Source organism: Mobula hypostoma, chromosome 6, assembly GCF_963921235.1.
Source record: "Mobula hypostoma chromosome 6, sMobHyp1.1, whole genome shotgun sequence".
Classification (NCBI taxonomy): domain Eukaryota; kingdom Metazoa; phylum Chordata; class Chondrichthyes; order Myliobatiformes; family Myliobatidae; genus Mobula; species Mobula hypostoma.
This window is the reverse complement of record NC_086102.1, coordinates 83,018,784-83,038,033: the sequence shown is the minus strand read 5'-3', so window position 1 is coordinate 83,038,033 and position 19,250 is coordinate 83,018,784. Positions and strand designations below refer to the sequence as shown.

The following is a 19,250-nucleotide window of genomic DNA, read 5'->3' as shown; positions in this document are numbered from 1 at the left end:
GTAGTCTTACGGAGGTGTATAAAACCATGAGGGGCATAGATAAGGTGAACTCCTTTTCTCAAGAGAATCAAGAACTAGAAGGCAAAGGTTTAAGGTGGGGGGGGGGGGTAAGATTTAATAGGAACCTAATGGCAACTTTTTCACCAGAGGGAGGTCAGTAAATGGAAGGAAGTGGTGAGGCAGATACATTAACAGCGTTTAAAAAGTACGTATATGAACAGGAAAGGGTTTAGAGGGATATTGGCCAAACATGGGCAAATGGGACTAGTTTAGCTGGGAATCTTGAGTGGGAGGGACCAGTTAGCCTGAAGGGTCCCTTTCTATGCTCTGTGACTCTAGGTGGTACAAGTTCTTACTGCAGTTACCCAAGTTCAGATCTGGAGATTTGGCAGCCCATCTTGCTGAACAGCAGGAGTGATAGAAGGGGATAGAATGGTGCAAGAATACTGGGATGATTGAATTTTCCACAATTAAGATTAAAGATGGAGTTTTAGTTACACAGCTAAATTCTACAGATTGATTGTCAGCGTAAGTAATGTCAGGACTTCCTAAATATCCATTTCACTGGCTAACATTAATTGAACTCCATGTTTTAATCTTCACTTATGTTATCTATCCAGTAAAACAGAAATCATGTTGGTTCGGTATTCTAAGTGGCTATATGGCTTCACAATATTCCACAGGCTTTGGGATTCAAAGGACCAATGAATGTCCTTTTCTTACAAATGAATGTCAGCACCTTCAAGTGAAATTCCAGTGCTAACTTTAGTAAAGATATTAACTGGTTTAAATTGAGTAGTTATTTTATTTACAATAGTAGACAAAAGCTCATAGAAACACATTCCAAAGTGATCAGTATCATGCACTGAGATTTGAGTGTTCAATAAGCGCATGGATTAAAATGTTTATATTAAATTAAAACTCTGAGGAATTTGACACCAACCATTGAAACTTATTTAAAAATAAGTTGGCTAATAATTCAGTTAAATTAGTACAAAAAGGAATTCTAAGTAAATCCCCCCTCCCCCCAAAAGCTAGCATTCCTAAATATAGTTCCTTATTTCTGTTTGAAAACACAAACTTATTTCCTTAAAATTTTAAGAATGTTGTTTGCTGTTTACTTTTTGGGCTCTCAAAGTGTTTTGAAACTTTTGCAAATTGCCATGAGTTGCACATTGCACTTTACATGCTTATATCCCTCTTTGCCCAAGACCATTCTGTGATACTCAGTCATTCCAGTAACTTCATCATCATTAACTTGTGTGCAAAAGATCTCAAAAAAAAAAGCTTTCAGCTTTCAAACTGTAACCTGAGGGGATATTTTGCTTTTCCTTGTCTTTGTTTGGGTGAAACCCCTGGTAGACTTAAAATATTTCTGCTACTGTAGGGTATTTTCAGAATTTGTATATCTTATAATACAAAAATTGGTGTTGCGTTGATGGGGGAACGATAGAACAGGAACAGGCTCTTGGACTCACGATGCTGTGCCAAACTAATTAAACACCTGACTAAACTAGCCCCATCTTCCTACACGGTTCATGTGCCCATCTGAGAAACTCTGCTATGCTGTTATTGTATATATCTCCACAGTCACCTCTAGAAATGCATTCCAAACACCCACCACTCTGTGTGCCCCTCACATCTCCTTTGAACTTACCCCTCTCACCTTTAAATCCATCCCCTCTTGTATTAGACATTTCAACCCAGGAAAGGGGTAATGGCTGTCTGTGCTATCTATGCCCTTCCAAATATTATAAGCTTCTATCAGGTCTCTCAGCATTTGCTGCTCCAGAGAAAACAGTGCAAATTTGTCCATCCTGTCCTTGTAGCACCTTTGGGCTATGATCAGGTAAACTAAATTACTGATAATACCAGTAATGTACTTGTGTAAGAATTAGAAGCAGGACAGCCCATTTGGCCCACATTTCTGTTCTGCCACTCATTAAGATCACATTTGATCTTTTTTCCTTAGTGCCACTTTCCTGCACTAATCTTGTATCCTTTCATCTTCTATTCATTTCTGTCATGCTCAGCTCAGTGTTCGACACCATCATTCCTACAGTCCTGATCAAAAAGCTATAGAACGTGATCCTCTGCACCTCCCTCTGCAACTGGATCCTCGACTTCCTAATCTCAAGACCCCCAATCTGTGTGGATTGGAAATAACATCTCCTCACTGACCATCAATACTGGCACATAAGAACATAAGAAATAGGAGCAGGAGTAGGCCATCCGGCTCATCGAGCCTGCCCCGCCATTCAATAAGATCATGGCTGATCTGTCCATAGGCTCAGCTCCATCTACCTGCCTTTTCTTCATAACCCTTAATTCCCCTACTATGTAAAAATCTGTCTAACTGTATCTTAAATATATTTAGTGAAGAAGCCTCAACTGCTTCCCTGAGCAGAGAATTCCACAGATTCACCATTCTCTGGGAGAAACAGTTTCTCCTCATCTCCGTACTAAATCTTATCCCCTGAATCTTGAGGCAATGTCCCCCCTGTTCTCGTCTCATGTACCAATGGAAACAACTTTTCTACCTCTATCGTATCTATCCCTTTGAAAATTTTATATGTTTCTATACGATCCCCTCTCATTCTTCTGAATTCCAGAGAGTATAGTTCCAGGTGACTCAATCTCTCCTCATAGGTTAACCCCTTCATCTCTGGAATCAACTTGGTGAACCTCCTCTGCACTGCCTCCAAAGCCAATATATCCTTCCTCAAGTATGGAGACCAGAACTGCGCACAGTACTCCACGTGCAGCCTCACCAGTACCCTGTATAGTTGCAACATGACCTCCATGCTATTGAATTCAATCCCTCTCGCAATGAAGGCCAACATTCCATTTGCCGCCTTAATAACCTGTTGTACCTGCAAGCCAACCTTTTGCAATTCATGAACAAGCACTCCCAAGTCCCTCTGCACAACAGCATACTGCAATCTTTAACCATTTAAATAATAATCTACTCTTCTATTATTCCTTCCAAAGTGGATGATCTTGCATTTACCAACATTGTATTACATTTGCCAGACTTTGGCCCACTCACTTAACCTATCCATATCCCTCTGCAGGCTCTCCACATCCTTTGTACAATTTGCTTTTCCACTCAGTTTAGTGTCATCGGCAAATTTTGCTACACTTTACTCAGTCCCCTCTTCCAAATCATCAGTGTAAATGGTAAACAGCTGCAGGCCCAGCACCAACCCCTGCGGCACCCCATCCACCACTGACTGCCAACCGGAGAAACACCTATTTATACCAACTCTCTGCCTTCTATTGGTTAACCAATCCACTATCTATGCCAGTACACTTCCTCCAACTCCATGCATCCATATCTTATTTATAAGCCTCTTGTGCAGCACCATATCGAATGCCTTCTGGAAATCCAAGTATACGATATCCGTCTCTATCCACTGCACTCATTATGTCCTCAAAGAACTCCAGTAAGTTTGTCAAATAGGACCTGATCTTTCTGAATCCTTTCTGTCTAATGGAACCACTCCTTTCTAAATGTTTTGATATTTCTTCCTTAATGACAGCTTCAAGTATTTTCCCAACTGCAGATGTTAAGCTAACTTGCCTATAGTTGCCCGTCTTTTGCCTACATCTTTTTTAAAAAAGTGGTGTGACATTTGCTGTCTTCCAGTCCACTGGGACCTGCCCAGAGTCCAGAGAGTTTTGGTAAATGATTACCAACACATCTACTATAACCTTCGCCAATTCCCTCAGCACCCTGGGATGCATCCCATCAGGACCAGGGGACTTATCTACCTTCAGGCCCTTTAGTTTGCTCATGACTATCTCTTTAGTGACAGTGATTTTATTGAGGTCCTCACCTCCCATTTTGTCCATAACATCATTCTTTGGCATATTTGACTTGTCCTCTTCCATGAAGACCGACGCAAAGTAGTTGTTCAATGCCTCAGTCATTTCCTTATCACCCAATAACAATTTCCCCTTCTCGTCTTCCAAGGAACCTTCGTTGACTTTAGCCACCCTCTTCCGCTTTATATATTTATAAAAACTTTTACTATCTGTTTTTATATTTTGTGCTAATTTACTTCCATACTCTATCTTCCCTTTCCTTATTTCTTGTTTAGTTGTTCTTTGTTGCTTTTTAAAGTTTTCCCAAACCTCCAGTCTCCCACTACTCTTTGCGACTTTGTACACATGAGCTTTTAATTTGATACTGTCTTTTATTTCCTTAGTTATCCAAGGCTGGCTCTCCCCACATTTACTGTCCTTATTTTTGACTGGAATATACTTTTGTTGAGCACTGTGAAAAATCTCTTTGATAGTATTTCACTGTTCCTCAACTGTCCTACCAAATAGCCTTGCTCCCAATCCACATTAGCCAACTCCTCCCTTATCCCATTGTAGTCTCAGGGATGTGTGCTTAGCCCTCTACTCTACTTTGTCTACACCCATGACTGTGTTCTAGGCACAACTCAAATGGCATTTATAGATTTGCTGATGATACAACCATTGTTGGCAGAACCTCGGATAGTGATGAGAGCGCATACAGGAGCCAGATATACCAGCTTGTTGAGTGGTGTTGTAGCAACAACTTTGTGTTCAACATTAGTAAGACCAAAGAGCCAATTGTGGAAAGGGTAGAATGAGGGAACACAAACCAATCCTTGTAGAAGTGAAGAGAGTGAGCAATTTCAAGTTCGTGGTTGTCAATATCTCTTGAGTACCTAACCTGTTTGCAACATACCGATGTGGCTATAAAGAAGACAAAACCGCAGCTATATTTCGTTAGGATTTTGAGGAGATTTGGTTTGTGTCCTAAGCACTCAAACTTCTACAGATGTAGTGAAGAGAACATTTTGACAGGCTGCATTACTGTCTGGTATGGAGGGGCTACTGCACAGGATCGAAGTAAGAAGCAGAAAGTTCTAAAGTTAGTTGGCTCTATCATGGGTACTAGCAACACTCACAACACGCTGGAGGAACTCAGCAGGTCGGGCAGCATCCGTGGAAAAGACCAGTCAACGTTTCGGGCCGGAATCCTTTGTCAGGACTGTAGAGGGATGGGGCAGAGGCCCTGTAAAGAAGGTGGGGGGAGGGTGGGAAGAGAAGGCTGGTAGGTTCCAGGTGAAAAACCAGAAAGGGAAAAGAAAAAGGGGTGGGGGACGGGAGGCAGGGAGGTGATAGGCAGGAAAGGTGAAGAAGGAATAGGGGAAAGCACAATGGGTAGTAGAAGGAGGCAGAACCATGAGGGAGGTGGTTGGCAGCTGGGGGAGGGGGCAGAGTGACATAGGGATAGGGGAAGATAGGGGGAGGGAATTACTGGAAGTTGGAGAATTCTATGTTCATACCAAGGGGCTGGAGGAGCAACACCTCATATACCGTCTAGGTAGTCTCCAGTCCCTTGGTATGAACATAGAATTCTCCAACTTCTGGTAATTCCCTCCCTTCCCCTATCCCTATGTCACTCTGTCCCCTCCCCCAGCTGCCTACCACCTCCCTCATGGTTCCGCCTCCTTCTACTACCCATTGTGTTTTCCCCTATTCCTTCTTCACCTTTCCTGCCTATCCCCCCCCCGCTTCCCCTCCCCCACCCCTTTATCTTTCCCCTTACTGGTTTTTCACCTGGAACCTATCAGCCTTCTCCTTCCCACCCTCCCCCCACCTTCTTTATAGGGCCTCTGCCCCTTCCCTCTACAGTCCTGACGAAGGGTTCCGGCCCGAAACGTCGACCGATCTTTTCCACGGATGCTGCCTGACCTGCTGAGTTCCTGCAGCGTGTTGTGAGTGTTGCTTTGACCTCAGCATCTGCAGATTATTTTGTGCTTATCATGGGTACTAGCCTCTGTAGTATCCAAGACATCTTTAAGGGGTGATGCCTCAGGAAGGCAGCGTGCATCATTAAAGAAGCCCAGTACTTAGGACATGCCCTCTTCTCCTTGTTGCCATCAGGAATGAGGCACACACTCAGTGACTCAGGAACAGCTTCTTTCCCTCTGCCATCCAATTTCTAAATGGACATTGAACCCATGAATGCCACCTCACTACTTGTTTAAATTTATTTCTATTTTTTGCATTACTTATTTTAATTTAGTATAATTCAGTTTTTTTCTATATTTATCATGTATTGCCATGTACTGCTGCTGCAAAGTTGACAAATTTCACAATATATGCCGGTGCTATTAGACCTGATTCTGATTTTGATGTATGGGCCACTGTAACCTTTTTGGGTGGAGAATTCCAAAAATTCAACATCTGTGGAAGAAATTTCTTCACATCTCTATCCTGAATGATCACTTCCTTAATATGAGACTGCAATCCCTGGCTCTGGGCACCCAGTAGCAATTTCTCCCTCTCAAGTCCATTAAGGGTTGAGATCAGTAAGATCACTTCTTATTCTTCTAATCATGAGAGAATAGGCCTAGCATTGGCACGTGGCCAAGTGGTTAAGGCTGCAGTCTAGTGATCTGAAGGTCGCTAGTTCGAGTCTCAGCTGAGGCAGTGTGTTGTGTCCTTGAGCAAGGCACTTAACCACACGTTGCTCTGCGACGACACCGGTGCCAAGCTGTATCAGCCCTAGTGCCCTTCCCTTGGACGACATCGATGGCTTGGAGAGGGGAGACTTGCAGCATAGGCAACTGCTGATCTTCCATACAACCTTGCCCAGGCCTGCACCCTGGAAACATTCCAAGGCGCAAATCCATGGTCTCACGAAGACTAACAGATGCCTATAGGTCTAGTCTACTTAATCTCTCATATGACAAACTATTATTATTTTAAAAAACTAACTTGCATATGTGTAATTCCTTTTGTAATAAATTCAGGATGTCACTCACCAAGCATTGAAACACAGGGCAGGAAAGGGCATACAGCAGATTCCCACAAATGGTAATGAGGAAAATGGACGGATTATCTGTCTTTAGCAAGAACTCCAGGGAAAATTTCCCCCTATTCTTCATTGTAATAGTGAAGTGACAGTTAGTGTTTCACCTCATTGCCTTCTCTGCCACCTTTTGTTAAAGTAGAAATTATTCAGTACAAAATGTAATTTCTGTCTGTTAATCTCCTGATCTGCTTGAGATGAGCTGTTGTGCTGTCAGTAAAAGCCAAATTCCAGAGCTGCAGGAGCTTTGAGTTTTCATAGCCGAGGTGAAGGAAGTAATATTATTGCTCCTTGAGGGATGGAATGCACTTGACATTTTCTTGTAAACAGTCTTCTTGCTGCCTATGCGTTTTGAACTTTTCTTTTCCAATTGAGAGCAGGAATGGTTTGCTTTAAGAAGAAGGGATGGATTGAAATGCTTGGATGATGACGGAGCGGGGAAATCCATGTGGTGTGCATTGGATGACTTAAAGTGGCATTGCAGTGACGTGGAAGGACCACCTCTCTTCCTCTACCTCCACCACCTGCATACTTTGGAGCAGATGAGGTTGAACAATATCTCAATGCCTAGCTGGTGTTTTGCCTGGCCAGTGCTGTAACTCCTTTGCAATGCAACCGTTCCTGGCAGCTTGAAATTGGATGCCTTACCTTCCCTCAGTTTCTGTCTCTTCCCCACCCCCCCTTCCCCCAATGTCAGAGCAGCTTAAGAGTTCTGCTTGGTTTAATTTAAACATGACTGCTTGGTGTAACTTGTGCGCCTTCACACTAAGAACACATTTACCAATTTTAAAATGACCAGGCTCGGAACGGAACGACCAGAGCAGCATAAGTCAGCGTTGTGTCCATCCGGACTAAGTCTCACTGACAGTGGCAGGTTCCCACCACCTTCAGCAGGAGTACCTGTCTCAAGGGGAAGATGTTAGGTGAGACAGCACGATAGTGCAGCAGGTAGTGTCGCTATCTCACAGCTCCAGGGCTCTGGGTTCAATCCTAACCTCTGGTACTGCCTTTGTCGAGTTAGAGACTGTGCGGGTGGGTGTTCCTCTGGTGCTCCAGTTTCCTTCCACAATCCAAAGACACGTGGACTAGCAGGCCGCTGTAAATTGCCCCTGGTGTACATAAACCTGACAAGAAAGATGGGTTGGTGAGCATGTGGGAGAGAATGGGCTGAATATCCTTCACTTGTGTCATAATAAGTTTGTAGGTTGGTAGTCCGTGAAGTGTAGGATAAAAATAGACATTGCATAGTATTGTAGATATGAGAGTTTTCCTGGTTCATTTTGCTAGCACTATCTCTTTATACAAAGGCTGCTGAATGGTACTTGCATGGCAGCAAGTATGGACATTGTTGTGTATATGATATTTCAGTAATCTTGCAAATCTGTTGTTGATTAAGCATACTTCGTTTAAAATAATTTGTTACAGGTTATGTAACGTATCTTAATTGCATACATCATTACGCTACCACATAAAACAGGTGCGCCACCCTTAAAGTAAACTACAGGTTACAACCATATTATTCGGACTCCCGTGTTCTCTTTGAATTAGTTTCATATTTTGAAGTTACAAAACATAACATTTGAACCTGAGATGGCAACTGACCTGTGAAAGCGGAGTGAGACATTCAAACTAAAAGTAATGGTTCAAGGGATGGCGAAACAGAGCAACACGTCTTCAGAAGGGAAGATGCGGTCGAGTTAAAAAGTAAAGGCTGTAAATGGAAGAATTCAGGGTTCATAAAGAGTGTGTACTGGGTGATAATCAAAAAAATTAGATGTGGCTGGTTACGTTGGAAAAGTTGACTAGTTTGATTATACAATTGGTTCATGTATACTGAGCTATTGGAACAGTATTTTGAAGCAAATGAAATAGCCAATTAGAAGCGAGTGCCAGTCTTGCTGAGTGCACTGGGTTTAAAAGTATACAGTTTGCTTCGAATTTTGAGTGCTGTAACCAAGCCTGCAGATGTGAGCTTTCCTGATATTGTGAAAGTAATGCAGGAACATTTTGAACCAATGCCATTGTTAATTGCAGAATGCTTTATGTTTCATAAGTGGAATCAAAAAGAAGGGGAGTCCTTTTCAGCGTACACGGCTAAATTGAAGAGATTGTCAGTTTGGTGATGGCCTTAGTGATACACTAAGCGATCACGTAGTTTGTGAATTCTTAAAAGAAATCATTCAAAAATGGGTCCTAACTGAATCATAACTTACATTTAAATGAGCAGTGGAAATTGCTGTCTCTATGGAAACTGCAGACAGAGAATCAATTGAGTTGAAGTCAGGAATGAAAATGAGTGTGAACAGAATTGCAGCATCTAAACAATAAGTGGCCTGGCTGAACAAATTGTGTTACCTCTGTGGCAAGGGCTCACATTTACCAAACAAATCAGATTTATTGAATTGATGAATTGAATGAATTGACTTTATTTCTTACATCCTTCAGGTACATGAAGAGTAAAAATCTTTGCGTTACGTCTCCATCTAAATGTGAAATCTTAATAATTTATAATAAATAAAACAGTCAATGTAATAATACAGAGTACACTCAAATCAGCATGAATTAATCAGTCAGATGGCCTAGTGGAAGAAGCTGTCCCTGAGCCTGTTGGTCCTGGCTTTCATGCTGCGGTACCGTTTCCTAGATGGTAGCAGCTGGTTGGGATGACTCGGGTCCCCAATAATCCTTCGGGCCCTTTTTGCACACCTGTGTTTGTAAATGTCCTGACTCATGGGAAGTTCACAACTACAGATGCGCTGGGCTGTCCACACCACTCTCTGCAGTCCTGCGATTAAGGGAGTGTAGTTTCCATACCAGGCAGTGATGCAGCCAGTCAGGATGCTCTCAATTGTGCCCCTGTAGAAAGTTCTTGGGATTTGGGGGCCCACACCAAACTTCCTCGACCGTCTGAGGTGAAAGACGCACTGTTGTGCCTTTTTCACCACACAGCCGGTATGTACAGAACACATAAGATCCTCAGTGATGTTTATGCTGAGGAACTTGAAGCTGTTTACCCTCTCAGCCCCAGATCCATTGATGTCAATAGGGGTTAGCCCATCTCCATTCCTCCTGTAATCCACAACCAGCTCCTTTGTTTTTACAACCTTGAGGGAGAGGTTGTTTTCTTGACACCACTGTGTTAGGGTGATGACTTCTTCCCTGTAGGCTACCTCGTTATAGTTTGAGATTAGCCCAAACAATGTAGTGTCGTCGGCAAATTTAATTAACAGATTAGAGCTGTGGGTGGTGACACAGTCATGGGTGTACAGGGAGTAGGAAAATGCAATAAAGTAGGACATGTACAAAGAGCATGTAGGACAGACTAAAATCAATGGATTGCTCAGCGAAGAGAAAAAGCTGTTAAGTCAAGTTACAGTTTCAAAGGAGCCCTAATGCGCATGCTGTTGATGAAAATCTGATACTGATGAGAGTGACACAGGGCTGAGTAGCCTTGAGATTTACAATGTGAAAACTAACAATAGACCAGCAATATGGCTTGCACCAGAAGTGACTGGCAAATTAATTAAAATAGAATTAGATACTGGTTCAGCTGTTTCAGTGATTCCATGAAATGAGCTTGTACAGCATTTCAGAGATACCAAACTGAAGCTTGCATATATTTATCTAAGAACATGTACTAGAGAAAAGTTGACTCTGTGGGAATGACAACCATAATTGTGAAATACAGCAACCAACAAGCCACATTGAGCTTGTATATGGTTAAAAACAGAAGGACCAGCATTGTGGGGCTGTGATTGGCTGAGACAGCTGCAGCTCGATTGGAGATCCATCCTCAATTTGCATGTCACATCCCCTGCAATGAAAAAAAACTCAGTGAATTAAGAAAGGTACTGGATGATGCCACACCTATCTCCATGTCGAACACCATGAACTGTTGCCCAACAGTGGGCAAACAGGTGTTGGTGCCAACCTCTGTGCCTCGGGTTGGAAAGCATATTGGACCAGGGAAGGATCATGCTGCTCAGAGGAAGCGTGAAAGTGACGAAAGTAGTGGTCCGACTACAGCAGGTTTTGTAGACAACATATCTGAGAAAACTTCTGATCTGTTAATCTGACTGTAACTTGTGAAATGTGGTTTTGTTTTAAGCCGGAAGAGAGTTCAAGAATGTTCAGGAAAGTTACAAGCATTTGGCTTTTGTGACTATGAAGAACCAGAATCTGCTCTGCGTGCGTTACGGATATTGCAAGAACTTCAAGTGGGAGACAAAAAGCTGCTTGTAAAAGCCCAGGTGGATGAATGGAAGGCCAAAAAGAAAGGCGTCAATGGAGATATGGAAACAGAGGATCCATTGGATGATGCTGTCGATGAGGAAACCAAGGGGAGAGATGAGATCGTAAAGGGAGCATCAGAAGGTTTAGTAAGAGAATACTCCAGTGAACTAAATGTATCTTCCCAAGATCAAGATGCACAAACTGGAAGAAGAGAAAGGAGGGAAAACATGGAGAGAAAGAATGTGAAAGAGAGAAGGAGATTGAGAAAGAAGAAAGTGATTGAAGTATATCCAAAGAGAAAAAGAGAAGAAAGGTGTCCAGAGCTGTCAGAACCACTTCCTGCAGTCTCAGAATCAATTCCTCCAACCTCCATGGAGGAGGTCCCAGAACTTTAGATTGTTTCACAGCCTCCCTTGTCAGGAAAGATGTTCTCCCACATGAGTAAGGAATCCTCCACAGTGATTAAATCTTTAAACCTGAATGGGGCAATTTAAAATTTTCTATGCTGTGGATATTAATATAGTAGTTGTATTATATAGTATACTGTGTATACAAGTTGAGATGCATTCTATATTGAGTTGGAGTTTATAGCTAAGCAGGGAGGGGTGATGTTTATTTAATATTTCAGTAATATTTGAGTAATCTTGTAAATAGGTTGTTGATTAAGCATTCTTTAAAATAATTTTTTACTGTTTTATATACAATACATTAATTGCATGTCATCACACTACCACGTGATACAAGCTTGCCTTGCTTAAAGTAAACTAGAAGCTACACCCGTATTCTTCAGACTCCTGTGTTTTCTTTGAATTAGTTTCATATTTTGAAGTTACAAAACATAACAGACATAGCAAAGGAATATAATGTACAGTAGAGTATTTGTTTTAGAAAGCTAACACTGCCATGATGAGGCAGATGTACTGCTCAAGGATAGTGCAACTCTGATCTACTCCTTGAGAGCTGATTTGGCAAGAGATCATAGTGAGAAGCACAATCATTCATGAGAGTAGATGATGAGGATATCTACTCCATGGAACTAATGTTTATGGTTGTGAGGCAGTTATATGAAGATGTCTCACCAGTCCTGGAATGATTTATCTGCAGTTTTGCCTCATAGCGTTAACTGTGACAAAACCTTACAATTACAGGGCCAAGTAGCTGCTGTCTTTGGGGAGGAGGGGGCTTAATTAAAAGAAAAGGTCAAGATTTGTTGCATTCCTGAGATGATGCAAAAGTATGTTGGGTGCTGACGTCTTTTGTATAGTAGAGCAAGGAAATGATTACGCACTGTCCATTCAATGTGCGGCTTATGGACTTGGTTTGGATGGTAACTTAGTATTGCAGAAGAGGAGCAGATTCTGTGGATCTGCAGAATGTCACAGCATAGAGCTTGGGTAGTTCTTAATATTGACCTTTGTTTTGTCAAGTCTCACAACTGTCTGCACATTAATCTTTGCAAAGGGAAACTAGGGCCTCTACTAGGTCAGGCCCTGATGTTATATTTAGAATGAGCACCATTTTGGCAGGCTAGCTCTCATATAAAGAATGCTGAAAATCTGAACCTTAACCTAAAATAGGGTCAGGAGTTTGAGGAGAAACTGCAAATATCTTACCTTTGATCAATAGTTATTGAAGGTTGGTTGAATTAAAGTATGGATCAGAAATGATCTATTTGAATGCAGACAACCTTTGGTGGGGGGGGGGGGAATGGTTATTTCTGCTCCTGTAAGGCAAAGTTATATTTTTAATCAGTTGCTTCTGTTGTATTTATTTGGAAGCTGGGTTGACAAGACTGCAGATGTTTACCGTGCACTCCTTTCTTGCTTTTTTTCAGACTGACCAAGCCATTGACGTTTGCTGACTGTGTTGGTGACGAACTGCCACTGGGCTGGGAAGTGGTTTACGATCCACAGGCTGGTATCTACTATATCGACCACATCAACCGTGAGTATAAGTGTGCATTCTACAAGTGGAGCACGGTGTTTCTGCACTGCATTATAATGGCAATGTGATGGCCATAATGTTCAATCAGTATCCCCTCAGCTTTACTCCTCCTAAAGTGTTTATCCTCTAGCTGTGAATGATTGTCTCTTGTATCTTAGGATTGTCATTGACTTTGGATATATAATCCCATCACACACATACAAACTGATGGACAGTGTCCATTTACAGGTTGAGGATGGTGACAGACCTCTGTCAAAATTAAAGGAATTCAGTAGGCTGGAAGCGGAGAAACCTTTTCCTCTGTTAGTTACATCCAGAGCTTTCAGGATGGGAGTCTTAATCCAGAGCTAGATCATAGTCAAATCAGGATACACAGTTCCACATACAGGCTGGCGCAGGCTATAATTCTATGTAAAACAGTATTAGAATCAATATCTTGTTTAATATCACTGCCACATGAGGGGTGATTGATAAGTTCGTGGCCTAAAGTAGAAGGAGTCAATTTTAGAAAACCTAGCTCATTTATTTTTCAACATAGTCCCCTCCTACATTTACACACTTAGTCCAGCGTCGTGGAGCATACAGATTCTGGACCTCCAGAAAGTGTCCACAGCATGTGTGATTGATAAGTTCGTGGCCTAAGGTAGAAGGAGATGAGTTATATAGCTCTTGTTACATGCTCATGCAGTTCAACTCTTTGAGTGATTTTGCAGAAAGTTTGAAGTTAATAACTCATCTCCTTCTACCTTAGGCCACGAACTTATCAATCACCCCTGATGCATTATTAAGTGATGAGTTATTAACTTCAAATTTTCTGCATAATCACTCAAAGAGTTGAACTGCATGTGCATGTAACGAGAGCTGTATAACTCATCTCCTTCTACCTTAGGCCACAAAGTTATCAATCACCCCTGCTGTGGACACCTTCTGGAGGTCCAAGATCTGTATGCTCCACGACCGCTGGACTAAGTGTGTAAATGTAGGAGGGGACTATGTTGAAAAATAAATGTGCTAGGCTTTCTAAAATTGACCCCTTCCACCTTAGGCCACAAACTTATCAATCACCCCTCGTATGTCATGAAATATGTTGTTTTGTGGCAGCAATACAATACCTAATAAAAATACTGTAAATTACGATAAGAAATGTATATTCTGTGTGTCTGTATGTGTATATGTGTGTCTGTGTATATGTGTGTGTGTGTGTGTGTGTGTGTGTGTGTGTGTGTATGTATATATACAGTGGCATGCAAAAGTTTGGGCACCCCTGGTCAAAGTTTCTGTTACTGTGAATAGTTAAGTGAGTAGAAGATGAACTGATCTCCAAAAGTCATGAAGTTAAATATGAAACATTCTTTTCAACATTTTAAGCAAGATTAGTGTTTATTTTTGTTTTGTACAATTTTAGAGTGGGAAAAAAGGAAAGGAGCACCATGCAAAGGTTTGAGCACCCCAAGAGATTTGAGCTCTCAGATAACTTTTACCAAGGTCTCAGACCTTAATTAGCTTGTTAGGGCTATGGCTTGTTCACAGTCATTGTTAGGAAAGGCCAGGTGATGCAAATTTCAAAGCTTTGTAAATACCCGGACTGCTCAAACCTTGTCCCAACAATCAGCAGCCATGGGCTCCTCTAAGCAGCTGTCTAGCACTCTGAAAATTAAAATAAATGATGCCCACAAAGCAGCAGAAGGCTATAAGAAGATAGCAAAGCGTTTTCAGGTAGCCGTTTCCTCAGTTCGTAATGTCATTAAGAAATGGCAGTTAACAGGAACGGTGGAGGTCAAGTTGAGGTCTGGAAGACCAAGAAAACTTTCCGAGGGAACTGTTCGTAGGATTGCTAGAAAGGCAAATCAAAACCCCCGTTTGACTGCAAAAGACCTTCAGGAAGATTTAGCAGACTCTGGAGTGGAGGTGCTCTGTTCTACTGTGCAGCAATACCTGCACAAATATGACCTTCATGGAAGAGTCATCAGAAGAAAACCTTTCCTGCGTCCTCACCACAAAATTCAGCGTCAGATATTTGCAAAGGAACATCTAAACAAGCCTGATGCGTTTTGGAAACAAGTCCTGTAGACTGATGAAGTTAAAATAGAATTTTTTGGCTGCAATGAGCAAAAGTATGTTTGGAGAAAAAAGGGTGCAGAATATCATGAAAAGAACCCCTCTCCAACTGTTAAGCACGGGGGTGGATCGATCATGCTTTGGGCTTGTGTTGCAGCCAGTGGCACGGGGAACATTTCACTGGTAGAGGGAAGAATGATTTCAATTAAATACCAGCAAATTCAGGAAGCAAGCATCACACCATCTGTAAAAAAACCTGAAGATGAAAAGAAGATGGCTTCTACAACAGGATAATGATCCTAAACACACCTCAAAATCTACAATGGACTACCTCAAGAGGCGCAAGCTGAAGGTTTTGCCATGGCCCTCACAGTCCCCTGACCTAAACATCACGGAAAATCTATGGATAGACCTCAAAAGAGCAGTGCATGCAAGACGGCCCAAGAATCTCACAGAACTAGAAGCCTTTTGCAAGGAAGAATAGGCGAAAATCCCCCAAACAAGAATTGAAAGACCCTTAGCTGGCTACAGAAAGCGTTTACAAACTGTGATATTTGCCAAAGGGGGTGTTACTAAGTACTGACCATGCAGGGTGTCCAAACTTTTGATTCAGGCTCTTTTCCTTTTTTGTTATTTTGAAACTGTAAAAGATGGAAATAAAAAATGTTCAACAAACTAGACAGCATCCTGGTAAACCTCCTCTACGCCTTTTCCAGAACTTCCATATCCTCTTTGTCCCCATAAATATTTCAAAATTAAGATAGATTTTTTGTTGGGAATTGTGGATATGAAGTGGGTAAGTAGAGTTAGGTGCAGATCAACAATGATTTAATGGTCATGACTGCAATATGCCCACTGAGTGTTCATGTTTTATTTTCCTCCTTGTATTGAGCCAAGGATGGTGAGTTGCATGAGTTTTCCAGCAAAGCAGGATCTAAGGGCTGAATGGCCTACTGCTGTTCCTACTGCTAATGGCTTTATGATCAGTTTCCTTATTAGTCAGCTGCATGTGGGTTGAATCGTTTACTGAAATCTAACCCCCGCCCCCCCCCCCGCCCACCAGAGCTGTGTTAGAACATCAGTGGATGTATTTTTTTTTGAAAAAAAAAATCAGGTTTTTGCTCTGTTCAGTTTTGACTCTCTGAATATATTGCTCCTTTTTAAGTGGTTTAAGCAGGCTGCAATTAAAGAGGCTCCTTTGTTTATCCTTTTTGTAAATTGTCACTTGAATTATTTTTGCCTAGTGTTGTAACATCTCCAAAAATTTGTTTTAGTATAGCTAAAATGATTTATTTACTTGGTACATTTTTTAAATAATATGATGAATTTAATGTTTATGTTAATTTATTTCTCTTTTAAATTCAGAAGATTTCACTGTGAAATATTTCCTCCACAAAGTAAACCGAGCTTAAAATGTCAACCAACTGTTCAATTTTTTTACACCTCAGCATTGTGCCTATATGATGCCTAGACCAGTGCATCAAGTCTGTTTGTCTATCAGGACAAGATCCAAAATCAACTGAATGACTTGGAATCAAGTTATTAAGTAATGGCAGGCTGTGCAAATGGGATTAGAAAAGGTTTCCTGCAAGCCACTGACTGGCTTTCTTTTGTGGTGTGCTGTTGGGCTTGACTCCAGGGTGTTGTGCATCAGATGAGGTCATTGTCATCTTGAGGATAACAGAAGGATCTTTAATAAAAGCATTTTTTTAAGCACCTGCCCTCCTAGTCCATGTTCAATTACAAAGGGGTTCTCAAGTGGAGGAGGAGTGACAGTATCAAGGTATCCTGTCTATGTGGTTGAGTGTATTTGCAATAATTGTACATCTGCCTGTGAGTTAACAATTCAGTGAACCTGTCCCTTCCTCAGCCCATAGAGATCCTGGGGTTTATTGGTCATAGTTGTATGTCAAGGAAGTGCGATTTGGCTCACTGACCTAATTGTGCTCCTATATCTTCTGATCTCATGGAAGCAGGCCCTTCACCCAACTTGGCCCAAGATGCCCATCCAAACTAATCCCATTTGCCAGTATTTGGCCCGTAACCTTCTAAACCTTTCCTATCCATGTACCCGTCCAACTGAATTTTAAAAGTTGTCAATGTACCTGCCTCAACCACTTCCTCTGGAGGCTCCTTCCATGTATGTACCACCATTCGTGCATAAAGGAGAGTTGTCCTCAAGTTCCTATTAAATCTTTCTGCTTACACTTTAAACTTGTGCTCTGCAAGGGTTGGAAAATCATTCGAAAGAGACTGTGTGCATTTACCCTATCTATGCCCCTCATGATTTTACACAACTCTATAAGATCATCTCTTATGTCTCCTAGACTCCAGGAGGGAAAAGAAAAGTCCTAACCTGTCCAAGTTCTTCCAAGAATTCTATCCCCTTGGACTTGGCAACAACCTTGTAAATCTTTTCTGCACCCTTTCCAGTTGAATGACACCTTTCCTATAGCAGGCACAATACAAAAAGTGCCACCCCACCAGCTTTTGGGGTGGGTTAATGACACTCTGCCACCCTTTCTCCACCAATAGTTTTCAGCTGATCCCATACATGAAGGTGGTCACCACCTTTGGAGAACAACCTTCACTTAACCAGGTGGCTTAAAATGTGGAAACTATTTTATCTGACAGCTGCCCACATGATTTCGGGGCAGGGGCCAAACATCAAGGTTATAAATAACCAAATACCCACAAAAAACATTTGTATCCTTACACACAAGAAGGAACAAGGTTGCATGGTGGTTGTGACTGTATTCACCTGTGTCAAAATGATGCGAGGGCATTGCTTACTTGGTAGCAGCTTCTGGGCAAATGAATGCTTAAGTTGGACCTGAAGGAGTGTATTAAATAGATCCCTGTATAGCTTTCTCTGATGATCTTGCTCAGGTCTGTAGGCTTCTTAGCATTAGAATTACTCTTACTTAGCCTTGTACAATCACCCTTGCCGTGTAGATAATGTGATAAGATGTGATTGAAAACATATTTCCTGATCTTGCTGAAACCAAACCTTATTTATCCTGCAACTGATTACAGCTGGATGTTTTTCCAGCCCTTGCTGGGTCTCATTGTTTAGTAGGATTTTTAAATCCACCTTTTGAAAATATGCCTTTATTTTGCAAACAGCTGCATTATTGGGCCAATCAGCCTGCATTTGTAAAAAAAACATCACTGTAAAAGGCATGTTGAATGCCATCATAAACATCATTGCCTAGGGGTAAGGGTGGATGGGGAAGAGGATGAGCAGTTCAGGTAATCAAGAATGTGATAACATCCTGAACTGGTGTTCATATAAAAATCACAGCACTAATGCTATCGGTGAACAGCTGGGTACACAATTTGGCACTGGATTCCAGAACTGATTTGCAATGGCAGGTCCAGAAAGAAGGAAGCTGCTGGAGGCCACAGTCTTGTACCTTGCTGCTTCATGACCTCGTGAGCCCACACATAGTTTTCAGAGGAAGTCAATGTGCCCTTACATGAAAGTTTTGTTTTTGAAAGTTTGCACGTACATCAGATAGATGTTACAACTTTGTTTTGCTGCATATTTACGTAATCACCCATTCAATATTTCCTCCTTCACTTCATTTGTACATTCCCAGTCATCCGGCTCGATATCTTGTCATGCAAACATTTGCTAAAGATATTCAGCAGTTGATAAGTTCCGCTGCCTCATCAGTAATAAATTGTTGTTTTTCCTTTTCTGCGCCTTGTGGTGCATCAGGCGGTAACCTTGTCGTTTCTTTAGCATTTTTGTCTTTCTTTATGAGGCCAAGTTGCTAGCTCGATGTTCAACTCAACACGGATGGAAAGCGAGCAAGGAGGCGGCCGGATTTGAACCCAGAGCCACCCGCCTCAAAGTCCAGTGTGGATGCCACCACACCATTGGTCGGCTGTCATAAGTAATATAGACAGTTTCATTTCTTGTCAGAGCGTGAACACAAGTTCAATTACTATGCATGTAATCTACATTCCTTTTGTTTTTAACTTTATGCATTCATTAAAGATCCAAAAATATTTATAAGGCTTCAATATCATAGTCATACAGCAAAGAAACAGGCTTTTCAGGGTCCACTGAGTCTTGCCAGCCATCAAGTACTGATTACACTAACCCTACAAAAATCTCACTTTTATTCTCCACATTCATGTAAAGTAC

At 41.7% G+C, this 19,250-nt stretch overlaps 1 protein-coding gene across 1 annotated transcript in view; it reads left to right on the top strand.

The window, feature by feature from the left end:
- Nucleotides 1–19,250, top strand: part of wwc3 (WWC family member 3) — a 242,686-nt gene that overhangs the window by 91,470 nt on the left and 131,966 nt on the right. Inside the window, exon 2 of the mRNA XM_063051088.1 lies at nt 12,927–13,036. Within this exon, the coding sequence (XP_062907158.1) occupies nt 12,927–13,036 (110 nt within the window). The remainder of the gene's footprint in view (nt 1–12,926; nt 13,037–19,250) is intronic.